The 13,357-nt window shown below is 34.3% G+C and overlaps 1 protein-coding gene across 4 annotated transcripts in view; it reads right to left on the bottom strand.

Moving 5' to 3' along the window:
- The window catches only part of f (espin protein forked), a 490,027-nt gene that overhangs the window by 267,470 nt on the left and 209,200 nt on the right, over positions 1-13,357 (bottom strand). For all 4 annotated transcript variants that reach the window (XM_081736896.1, XM_081736897.1, XM_081736899.1 and 1 more), the window contains exon 2: positions 3,881-4,036. In XM_081736896.1, the coding sequence (XP_081593022.1) occupies positions 3,881-4,036 (156 nt within the window). The remainder of the gene's footprint in view (positions 1-3,880; positions 4,037-13,357) is intronic.

Below are 13,357 nucleotides of genomic sequence, written 5' to 3'. Positions count from 1 at the left end.
GTATGTCGCGTAAAAGATTGCATTTCTATTTACATAATGACTCCAAACCATGGAAGAATTTTTCGTAGTTACGAGTGGGGCATGGAAAGGCTTTGGCCCTGCCCCCATATTTCTGCGAATAATAAAAAGAAATCCTCTTATGTTGTAGTATAGAGAATTATACACGAAAATGCTCTAAAACCGATTTTTATACTACTCTCCTGTCTGGTATCTCTCTCTCACAGGATGACGCACTTTCTAGTGGGTCACAAACAGAACTCAATTAAGCATTCTACTCCTAGAAGTTAGACAATCCTGTGAAACGTACCTGCACAAATGGTTGTATATGTTAGGCCTAGATGCCACATCTCCAAAGACTACTGTGACAGAAGATGTTTTTGGCGATTATTCCTCCTTAGTTCATCTAATTTCAGATTTTACTTTTATAAACTTTGCCAGCAATAGTTTTGACGTCTTGCAAAATTTGGTCAAAATTCCTCAAGTGATTTGAGTGAAGAACCGTCATGAATAGGTTGCATTTCTCGGGTAAAATAAGAACTCCGTTTAAAAATATATTCATTGTGTTTGGGGTGGGGGTTACGAAACCTGCTTTCCCTACCATTCCTTCTGAAATCGTCTACAAATCAGTTTCAACACTACATAATTCCATGTTTACTAGTTTCAACTATTTTTTCCATGGAATTCCTTCTAATAAGATACTTTGTGTCATGATCCTTTACCTTTGTGGATTTCCTTGCAGTCTGATCACTTTATAAAATTCCTTTTCATTTTCTTTTTCCTCTGTTATACTGTATTTTGTCAATAGTCTGAGAAAAAAGAGAAGACGAACTTCAAGAAGTAAAATTGTTTTTTTATTAGCAAACATGCTGAGGTTTTAAGTAAGTTTACAATGATTTTTTGACATCAAACCGATGTATTATTACAAAGATGTGTAACAGGTGGAATACGTTTAGTAGTATTAAAATAAGAAATGATTGATAAATATTATTAATAGAAGTTAGTTTAATACAATAAATATCAAATAATTTATGAATTCAAAAACATATTTTTCATTTTCCTACGGTTTTTACAAACTTACAAAGAATTATATCCCTTCTATATGCGAGGATTCTTTTTCACAAAAATTACAATGATGACTGCAAAAAGATCATTTAATCATTATCAAATTACGTCGATGTGTACCAAGGAGAATACGAGCTCTGTAACTTTGTTCTAATTGATCCAAACATTTGGAATTAATTTACACGAGAAATTGTATAGTGGAAGGAATGGGAAGTGTATACTTAAGCTCTACCGTATTGGAGTGACAAGTACTTAATTAGCTTTATTGGTTACAGTTGAATTTCTTGAAATCGATACCCGTTAGTTTAACACTAAAAGTTCAGTAAGAATACGGGAAATGTCACGTGTGTATGAGGCATTGAAGACTCTTGTAGTAGCACAATTAGTTACGACTCTGTTCCGCTATTGTCAGTTTTCGATATAAAAGGTTTTTGTTGACAATTACTGATGTTGTTATGTGCTACGTAGATCGGTTTGAGATTTCTGTATATTCACCGTTCATCGACAATGATGTTCAATATTCTGTATCCAAACTTTTTTTTTTTTTTTCATGCAAATATCAAAAATGTTAATAAAGTCATTCAAATACTTGGATAAAATGTTTAACTGTACAAAATAAATTTCGGTATAAATATCTCAAATGACAGGTGAAAATCGTCATTATCACCATATTCTTGCAAGTTTCTTACAGCTATTTTTGTGCACTACGCTCCTTCCTTAATTTGTTAGTATTAACGTAAGAGTTGCCTTCTTTAATACAGTGAAACCTCCCTTAACGGACACCTCTCAATGACAGACACCTCTATAATACGGACAGATTTTTTTGTCCCGGCAAAAATATATGTTCTCTTACGGAACAAGACCCTCCCTTTTACGGACACTCTCAGATACGGACGCGGACAGGCCTTTTTTCCCCAAACGTTTCAATAACCTCTTCATAACGGACAGGTTCTGTGATATATTACAGTAGACAGAGTAGTCTTTTCCCTACAAGTGTATCTATCATGAGTCTAGATTGGTGAACCATCAAACAAAACAGCTTCAAGCTGAAGTCGAAATTCTTTTTTCCTGCACGCAATAAACTGCTTTCTAGTGGAAATCATAGAAAAACTTTAATAAGCAGTATTACTCATGCAGGGTCAGTCGTATGGCCAAGAATTCTACGCGAAAGATCTTCCTTTCCCTAACAAATTTAATCCTTTTTCCTCTGGACCTTGCATCTTTCCCGACAATTTCATATTTTTTTTCCGAGAAAATGATAGTTGGTGAGTTTGTTCTCCACATTTTCAGTATTTAATAATAATATTGCATGCTCTTATTAAGCTATTTTTGCTTTTAGTATAGGAGAAATGTGAATTAATGGATGTTTCTTACAGGGTGATAACATGTACTTAAAAAAATTACCATATACGCATTATCTTTTGCAGTATACGAATATATTAACACATCCCCCAGCAATAATATTACTTAACAGAAATGAATTTCTCCTTCATCCCTCTCAGTAATTCAAATATGTACTAAATAGAGTATTTTCATATTGAATTTTATGTATTTACGCTCATACATAATGTATTTACTATATATTACTGAATACAATTACCGTTGTGAGAAATTAAATTTCTGTAACCTCCCTGTAACGGACACCTCTCATTAACGGACAAAAATTCATGTCCCATTGATGTCCGTTATTGAAAGGTTTCGCTGTATTATTCATTATAGTCCTCTTCCCTTTCCTATTTCACCTTTTGCCATACTTTCTATTATTTCCTAACAAGATAATTTCTTCTGAATCCCCTAACCAGTTTCTTTTGATCTTCTTATAACTATTTCCAGTATTGTTCCTCTTTGCCATCTTTCGCTAATACTTGCTCATTGGATTTTCCTTCTACTCATGCAATTTACTCTATTTTCCAAATCCATATTTTAAACGCTTCCAGTCGTTGTCTATCTGTCTTTCGTACTGTCCACCTTTCTGCCATGTGTAGTTTAATAGTTGTTCCAAACGAAACATTTGAAGAAAAACTAAAATAAAGTTACCGGAACAACAATACGTCCCATATACAGTGAACAATCTCTTTGCTTAATCCTTAGGCTAAGAACATGTTGAGGAACTTCGCCGTTTCGCCATTCACTTCGCTATTCACCTTGCAGAGTTCGCCCCAAATGTTCATATTTCTTTTCACTCTAACAAGCAGGTTTTCAATAATCTGGTAGCACACTTGATATTGTGAAGTTCATGTTATATTTTGCCTGATATGTGAGATTGATATTGTGAAGTTTGTTATGTTTTGCCTGACATGTGAGATTGACATTATGAGTTTTTTTTTTTTTTTTTTTTTTTTGCCTGAGATTGACATTGTGAAGTATATGCTATATTTTGTCTGAGATAAATTTGGTGGAAAGACGCCGTTTCAACTTCCGTACATATTACTCATCTGTAAGTGGATCCAGTCCCTAGTTTAACTTTATTTTTATTCTAAAATATTGGATACTGAATGAGCCAATCAGAGACTAGGAGTGGCAAAGTGACTGGTGGAAAATCAAAGACATTTGAATATTGTAAATGTGCGATGATTGTGGTGAGACGTTTTACTATGTATATACCATGTACTTACATATGCTGGAACTAATTAGAATCATGCAAAATTAATTAAAAAATAAATGGAAAGATGAAATGCAATATGTTTTCACGCTTATCTGTTTTAGAACTTTTGCAATTTTTTCACACCTTCTCTCACTAATAACAGACCTGCACGACTGAAAAGTTTCAAGAACCACTATACTAGAAGAGGAGGAAAATGACAGTATAATGACTTACCTAAGCTCGGAAGACGATTCGACGAGCAGTTTGACGCAGTCGAGGCACCCTCTAGCGGCTGCATAATGGAGCGCGAGAGCGCCATTGTTGCTGCGTTCCAAAGCAGGCATTTCGGCTTCCCACAGGAGCCAACGCAGGACGTTCAATCGCCCGTACCTACAAGAAATACAAGAAAAACACATAATTAACTAAAAATAATTACAGTGTTCAATTGCACATAAAATTCTCTTAATCTATCAGCAAGATTATTCCTTGTTCCTTGCTTGAGAGTAACATAAGGAATCACATTTTCCTAAGGCTATCACATTTTCCGTATGTAAAATCAGGACAATTTTTCATTTTCCGAAACCAATAATCTGTGTTTGAAATAAGACTCGAAGTGTACACTCACAACGTGAAACCAATTGAACATGAATTTCAAATATTAATATACCATTATACTCGCTGAAAGAAACGATTTTTTCATGGTTTGTTTACATAAAACCAATAAAAAAATCACTGAAATGAAATAAAATATTTTGCACAAACGTGAGAAAATGTACCAAAGAGCATGTTTTTATACATTTCTAATGTGTTAACCGTATGATTTAATAAAACCATAATCCAGGATGTATTTTTTATTATAGCCTACCACAAATTTTAGTCGAATCAATAAGTTAATGGAAGCCAGTGGCGACTCTTAAGGGACGTCGCATATCGGTATTTATACATTACGTAAGTTTCCTTCCCTTCGCTTGTTGCGCAAATATTTTAATTTTTACTGATTGTAGCGAAGCGAGCGTCAACTAGCATATCTCGATTCTTCCCCAACTCATGTAAATTGATTGGTTATGCACGTATCACATTTGCCCACTCAACCAATCCTGACCAATTTTCGTCTGGCGATAGTCACTACCAATCGGAAGGACAGAAAGACAAATGTTGGTCACACGCGCAATCGCTCGTACCAACGAGAAATAATCACCCAAAACACTTCATTCTGTATAGTTAAGTTGAAACTGAAAATGGTGCTAAATCACGTGAAACTAATGGAATATACTTTTGAAAACATAGAAAATAGGAGGAAATTGTGCGATCTCTTCTTTGCTCGAGGCTAACTACGGTAGATAATTATAAAGTAGTATCACTTGCACACGTTTCACATGACTATAGCCTACCAAACACAGTATTCAAAATTTGTAACTAACAGACGGTAAAGGTTTCTTTTCCCCGTCTGCGGATTTCTTTTTCTCGAATAATATTGTATCAAGTCAACTAGCATAATTTTGTTCATTTATTTCCATGAACTGAGCTCATATGAGGAAATCGCGACTTAGCTCCAAGTTATTTTCTTCTTGAAAGCCTACTTTGTCTAAGATTTGTCAAGATTTGTAGTGGAGATTCTCACAAATTGACCATTCAATAAACTTAAAAGACACTGTTCGTAAAAGGTCAAAGCAATATATTATGCTACTAATACACATTTTTTTCAGAATTGAGATTTGTGAATGTTGGGTTGTAAAGAAGTTTCTAATAGAACAGAAAGTGCTTAACTTTGTGTATACAGAATGTTATAATTGTTTATCTGATGTTACTTTGTTTAATAAATTTGCTGGCTAAAAGCAGGAAATGACGTCAAATCCTGTGCTTACAGTCCATTTGATGCAACTTGTTCTTCCTGACAGTTCCTTTCCTCTGTTTTTTTTTCCTTCCTACACGTGGTCATAACAATCAAGCAAGAAGAACTATTTCTATGGCAACAGCGCATTCAGCCAGTTACAGTGGCTCATTTCTCTCGCTCTGCAATGGTAAACATTCCACCCTTTCCACACGTTGCCAATTTGAATATAAACAAATGCACGTTGTTTTAGTCGAATGTCAACTTGAGTAGTGGACGTTATTCAGAGCATTATCTTTAGTTCTCTTTTGTGTCATTTAATTTAATAAAACTGAGATTTACTTGCAGTGAATAATTTCGTATTTCAATACCCGACGCGAAAACTGACAACACAGCATTGAGCTCCACGTGCGCGCAGCCAGCTGTCAGAAAGGACAATATCAATATGCTTGTGAATAAGCACGAGTTCAACATTACGATTAGAGAAATATAATATTAGGTTGGTGTAATATTCTGTTTAATAGTAATTGCAGTAAAAAAAAAAAACATTAGAAGTGGAAACCATGGTGTTTAGAGGGGTCATAGTGGTTTAGTGGTAGAACGCTCTCCTCTGGACAACACCGTGTACGTGGGTTTTCTCGGAATTCTTCCGTTTCCCCTCACATTCTCATTAAATCAATCATTACACAATTAATAATCATCCAACCGCTTTAGTCTTAAGAGCATTAATCATGGGGCGTAAAACAAGAGATTTCATTTTATATTGTGTTAATAGCCATGTCTCGAGGCCAGGTTTTGTTAGTTGGCAGACAACCAGTATTACACTGTTCAAATTAATTATTCAAAAGTTATAGAAATAGCAACCAAATGAACAAAATATGATACAGTGATAGCAGTGAATGAATCTACTAATACTAGAAAACGGACTTTAATGAAGATAAAGAAAAAAACCGGAATTAACCAATTGTTAAAGCACAAAATAGCTGAAGAGGCGCTTTCGGATTGAGTACTATGTGATCAACACATCGACTCCAACTGGCGTTAATTCTGGCTTTTTAGATCAGAATTTGATATCCCTTAAGTCAACTAGCTTCTCAGTAGTCTCACGGAGATGCTGAAGCAACACCGGGAATTAATATGCCATCTTCCCACTAAAATCGAATTTGAGACCAAACGCACAAGAGAAACCATAAGCTATATGGGAATAGTTGATATTTATAAATAGCACGGACAATATTTTAAATTCTTATATAAATAACATCCAAATTCTTGTAGACATTTAAGACAAAAATAGTTTCTTTTCTTACAAAGACAATCTTTAAAAAGCTTGAAATCAATACTATTATCAATGCTTTTGACTTCATCTTTTGACATTATATACTTCTAATCCATCTACATCAATACCATCCACACCCAGAGATTTTAATAATGCTATGACACTACTCAGATTGTAACATTCCCACCACTCCCTCTTCCCGAAACACCTCGTTATTTCCGCACATTTTTTTCATCGCTATCCATTGCAACATGTGATAAATTACTCTTTTATATATATTGCTTTGCAAGTAACAAAAATGGCCTTGTGCGACGGACATATTACACAACTTCCACAAAAAATAAATAAAAATAAAAAATAAAGTAAAAAAAATAAACGCCAAAATAGATTAGTATCTCTTCTATAAACTTTCAACTCACACTTGATGGCTCATTCATGTTACCCTGATGTTCAAGTGGCAGTAAGTAGATAATATATTAATAAATTGAAAAGAATTTCAACCAAATCGTTTATTAAAGAATGCAATGGCTATATGAATGGGTAATGATCTTTTACTCACTCAGCAAATCTTTCACAGTAATGACGAAAATAAATAAATAAATAATAGCATCATCATGTACTAGGAAATACAGTAGTCATTGAAGATTTAATTTATAAAAACATGTTATTTTGAAGATAATGTTTGTTGCACCAATTCAAGTCTCTAATACTAACAACAAAAATACTCTGCAATTCATGATGGATTTATATTCGTATTCATGTGCATGCTATGGTTTCCTATATATTTATATTCGCTTTAGGAAAGAAATTGTAAGTTGGAGTAAAATTAAAACAATATTAAAAGCAACACTGCAGTTAGTTTATAATGAATCATCAATTTTTTGCGTAGAAAACTATACGAAGCGACCTACACTGAGAAAAATCCGTTCTCCGCACAGCGGCATATTGAAAAAATGAAATGAAATCTTTGAGTTTTACGTCCCACGGTTATGCCGGTTACGCTAAAGGAGACGGTGATGATGAGTAATGAATGAAATGGTGGAATGAAGAAAGTGGGAGGAAACGGGAGAACCCCGAGAAAACCCACGAGCATGGTGTTTGTCCACCACAAAGTTCACTTGGCGGGGGCTGGGATCGAACCCGGGACCCCAAGCACCAGAGGTGAACGCTCTACCACTGAGCCACTGAGCCTCGTCCGAAACATGATTCCATTGCAAACACTCCCACTGAGAGCGTACACACAATAAATATGCGTGTTGTCCAGTTATACAGGATGTTTCAAAACAACACCGACAACGTTTGGTTGGTGATTCCTGACACCAAGATAAGACAAAAAGTATAGACCAATCTGGGTGCACAAATGCTTCCCTTCAGAGTTATAGGCTGCCGAAAACATGAAAAAAAATGAACTTTAAAGGTCCATAGCCCCAAAACTATAGGACCTACCGTAGTCGGGTCAAGACTTCAATTAGGAACTAACATGTGCTCTATTGGAAAATACATGTTTCAGAATCCTAAGGTACTCACACAACAATTTTTATAGAGGGAGTTTGGCTACGGGCCTTTAATTTGAAGTACTCGCCAACCACCTCTATAGGAATTGTTGGGGAAGTATCGCAAGATTCTGAAACTTGGATATTTGGATAGAGCACATACTAGTTTCTAAGTGAAGTCTTGACCCGACTACGGTAAGTCCCATAGTTTTGGAACTATAGACCTTTAAAGTTCATTGTTTCATGTTTTCGGCAGCCTATAACTCCGAAAGCAAGCATTTGTGCACCCACATTGGTTTATATTTTTTGTTTTATTTCGGTGTCAGGAATCACCTCCCAAACGTTGTCGGTGTTGTTTTGAAACACCCTGTATAGAAAGGAGCCTATACAATACAATTCCTCAAGTATAAACCCGAGTACTGGTTGGGATCCCACTTTAATAATAGACCTTGCTTCAAGATAATGTCATGGAGTATGGTTAACATATTATTTCTAGTCTTTGGTAGATTCTTGTTGAAGTACATGTGACCCGAATCCCTATATACTTCATGTGAGGAGATCCAGATAGTAAGGACGAACTCAATCAAACTTACGTGTAATCTGAACGCCAGGAAACTATTTAATGTGTTCCAGTAATAATACTAAATTTCTCTGTAGCAATATCATGTATAGTTTGTGGAAGTCGTTCCTCTTTTTGCTTAGAAAATACAGCTTCAAAATAAGTGGGCGATTATTTTGACTATTCAGAACGCAATTAAAAAAAAAAAAAACTTTGTTGAGTTCCCCCATACTACTCGGAACGCCTCATATAGCCTACAAGTACTGAATGGAACACTAAACTTGAAAAGAAAAAGTACCTCATCCTTTCATCGAATAAAGTACAAATCAATCAATTTAAATTTGGCAACACTGCCTGAACAAATGTTCCAGCACCATTTATTGATAAAATATTAATACTATGACAGAAATTGTACATTCAGAACTAAATTCTTTAGGAATGGGCCAAAATTGTAAGTTTGGAATGACACAACACATTGGGAAAGAAGATTCAGTGCATAGCCTGTGGAGGGGCGAAGGAAGAAGTCACGCATATTTAATATTAAAAACAAAATAAAAAAACGACTGAAGAACAGAAGACAAGACACGTTGTAGCTCCAACACAAGTTACAGAAGCTTCAGGCAGGAAGTATTTCCTCCTCTCCTTCGCGCTGCCAAGCTGCGTGCTGGAGAAATCTGGGTTTGACACATTAGCCTACAAAAAGTGTTTCACATGAAGCTCCCTGGAATGTTTCAACCATTTTTTTTAAATCTATATTATTCTGTTTCTTTCTTTTTTTCTCTTTTTAACAAGTTACAGCGAATTACAAAGCTTAACAATAACAACAAATAAAAATCACACAGTCATGAAAGTATCGTATATTTTCCACTAAACATTTCTTATTTTGTTGGTGGAATCAAAAGCGAAATTGTGTTCAGAACGCAGACACAACTTAAAAGATCTTACTTTCACTGGGTGACAAAATACTATCAGTGACTGTGCCTATCAGTTATTAATTTATTAGTGTCAGAAGAAATTGTGAAGTCATTTTTTGTACTGAAAAGAATTAATAAAGTAACATATGTAGAAAAAGGAAACTGGCCAGCATGATACTATTTAACCCTTTTACGCGCCATTTTTCCGATTAGACTGATTTTTTTTTTAATTGAGTGGTTTCGTGTAAGCAACACGGAAATTCTTTTTTTTTAAATAATGCAATAAATATGGGGTTTATGGGATATTTTATGGTGTTTGCATATAGGGTCTAAACAAACTTGCGCGTTGACATCTATAAAGTCCACTAAAGCCAGATAGAACCAATAAAACGCGACAAATGTCAACGTACTTGCACTTTTGCACTTATTACACTTCTCTCTATCACAGAAAAAGTCAACAGTTCAAAACCTGTCCACCTAAATGAGCAAAGAAAGCTCATAAATGACAATATGACGTAACTCCGCGTGCAACAAGTAAGACAGAGTCCAACGCCTAGCGGGAAATTCAGAACTTCATTAGTGAAAGGGCATCTTAGCTGATACGCAAATCTGCTTTTCTATGTCCGAACTAGAAACCAGGCCCGTATCCACGGGGGGCTAGGGCCCCCCTAAATTTTCAGTCGCCCCCCTAAAATGTTTATGGTAGGCTTGCAAATGAACTATAAAATGGTTGGGTCGGGCTCCCATTATCTTCTACCGGCCCCCCCCCCCACATTTTTGGGCTGGCTACGGGCCTAGAAACTACATGGTGCAATACACTTTCAAAGTAAACTTCGTTTATATGCAAAGCTGCACGCTAAAGGGTTAAGAATAGTCATGGTGGTAGTAGTGAAAACGTCTTGCAGAAACTCCATCTAGAATAACAAGAGCACTGAATTCAAATCTTGGAACTCCCGTTTGTCAAGCAAGAACTTAAGTTATTCATCCGCACTTGCCTTGTACGGTTACGTGTATAAGTGTTTGTTACAAACTTGGCTTATAGTTAACTTTTGAACTTTGTGCATTTTAAAATGAATTGTTTATTTAAATTTAATAAGTAAACTTTGGGAGGAGGAAATTTGAAAGTAGCACACTTGAAATTTGTAACTCAACTTGTGCGTTATTAATATTGAAAGATTAATAGGGATTTAGAATTAAATTAATTTCTTCTGGTATTTTTTTAAAAAAGAAACGTACTGTCATTACTTTCCAGTTATATTGGGCTTAGATTACTGAAAAACTGTTTCGGCTTCCTTTGAATGTAACAGTTTATGAAAATAACTATTGTCACTGCTTCTAACATAGTAAAAAACAACGTAAAATATTATTTTTTAAACTGATGTTACATTTTTAAATTGTATTCTTTTTTGTTTTCTTTTGAATTTTTCCTGCTAACTTTTTGAATTTAAAAACTTACTTTAATATTTTTAAGTTTATTTTTGTGTATTTGAGATATACTTACCAATTAAAATGAGTACATTTATGAGAAATTTTTAGAGTGTGGAGAGGGTATACTGGGAACAAATATAATAAAATTACTAAAGATTAGTACATGTACATATGGACCGAACAGTATCTAACCCAGTATAGTACAGTGAGTTCTCTAACTTGAGAGGCTTCTGAGATACTCTATACATTTTTGAACTTCTAGAACATGTGATCCCTCCCTCTCAGTCGAAAATAGAAAAAAAACATCTTTGTACGCGATTAGATATGACTCTAGTGACTCCTTTATATGCAAAAATCACACACAAACAGACTGAAACACACGCAAACACAGCAAACAGACTCAAACACACTTTTTTTTATATATTACTAGCCGTAACGAAAGGTCGTTGCCGGGTCTTAATTAAGAACCTGGATAAAAGAAGATAAAGTGCATTGGTAAGTATTGATCCTTTGCTGTTATGTAAGCCCGCGTATCCAAAATGTAAAGTGGGTTGCATAAGAACAAGACATTGTCTATAAACAGCAAGAAATGTGTACCGGTATATATTTTCATCCCTTTCCCTGAATTGAAAATCGAAAAAAAAAAAAAAACCGGCTTCGTATGATCTTAGAACTAGCGAACATCTATAAATCTATGTACAAAATTTCATGTCTCTAGGTGACACCTACCTATGTGAAAATCTGATGACAGGCAAACAGACAAACAAATTATTTTATTATTATTAAAAATAATTATTAGCAAATGATTCTTTTTCATAACATTAATAAATACATTAATCTATGTGACAATTACTATGTGTTTTCTTTCTTTAATAAATTATTATGTTGAGTAAAATATAACGTTTTGTAACTGTTCTTAGTATTGTGAATATGCTACATGTTATTTATGGTTAACATAGAATGAGACGTACGTCAGAAGTATTGTAGTTATAGCAATAACTAACTTCGTCTTCTTTTGTAAACATTTAGACATTGATAATTTTTAGACCAATATTTTTGAACATTTTGTTTATGGTGAAATGAAAGAATATACTTTTGGGAAAGTGATTTTAATGCATGAAATCTTATGTTTATTTATGTTTGTTGAAATTTTTTAAGTACTGAATTATGAATAGGCATTGGCAAATATGAAACTAGTAAATACCTTAGATTTATGATGGAAAATATAGATGTTCGGAGAATACAAGTTTCATAGATTAATTATATAGGTTTGAATTGATGGAGTTGATTTTGAGCTTAAGATCCCTCTCAGCAGCGAATATGTGACGTGAATCTATTGATTAACATGGAATCGGAACCACATGAGCACCCACTGTTCCAGGGACTCAGGAATGGAACCCAGGTCACCCACGTCAAAGACACGTGTTCTAACCGCTTAGCCACGAAGGAGCTCTTAATTAGGTTTGTTTTAGCTCATGTATGATGTTTTTATTGTGTGTATTTAACGTAATTTTTTTGACTATAAAAAACCAAGTTGTTTTTGTTTTTTGACTCGTGCTGAGGTTACGCACTTACTGTACTTGTGGTGAAATAGTAAGTATGTGTACCTATGAATATACCTTTTTAAAAGAAAAAATCATATTTATCAATGCACGAACTTACATGATAATTTGATACATGATACATGACTTGGTACACACGAGTGACAAAACTAATTTAAGCTATTATTTATATATTTTTGAAAGTTTCATGATATACCTATGTCTGTGTCCTCGCTGCCCCCCAGTGTTTGCCTTCTAGATCCTCCACTGATGATTTGTGTAAGATAGATGACTTTAGTACTTGAAAACAAATTTAAAGACAGAATTACATAGCAGTGTTTTTTACAGACAAAGAATTTATAAGTTAATTATAGTTTTGTTTTGAAATATTTAAAGTTTTTTATTGTTTTATTTTATTTTATTTATTTGTTTGTAAATGATTTTGAAGAGTAATACCTAGATAAATTAAAAGTATTCTTATGAACAAAAGTTTAATAATAGAATTAAACACAGTTTGTGGCAGAATCTGAGATTTAGAATCTAATGGAACCAATGTCTATAGATTTCTAATTCTATAATTTAGTGCTCGTATTATAATAATAACACAGCCTCACAATAAATAATGACAACCTAGCCACTCAGTGCCTATTTGGGGATGCAATAATGAGT

This window comes from Thermobia domestica, chromosome 13, assembly GCF_964235325.1.
Source record: "Thermobia domestica chromosome 13, izTheDome1.hap1.1, whole genome shotgun sequence".
Classification (NCBI taxonomy): domain Eukaryota; kingdom Metazoa; phylum Arthropoda; class Insecta; order Zygentoma; family Lepismatidae; genus Thermobia; species Thermobia domestica.
Note: the sequence above shows the minus strand (reverse complement) of the source record. Positions and strands in the feature narration are given on the sequence as shown.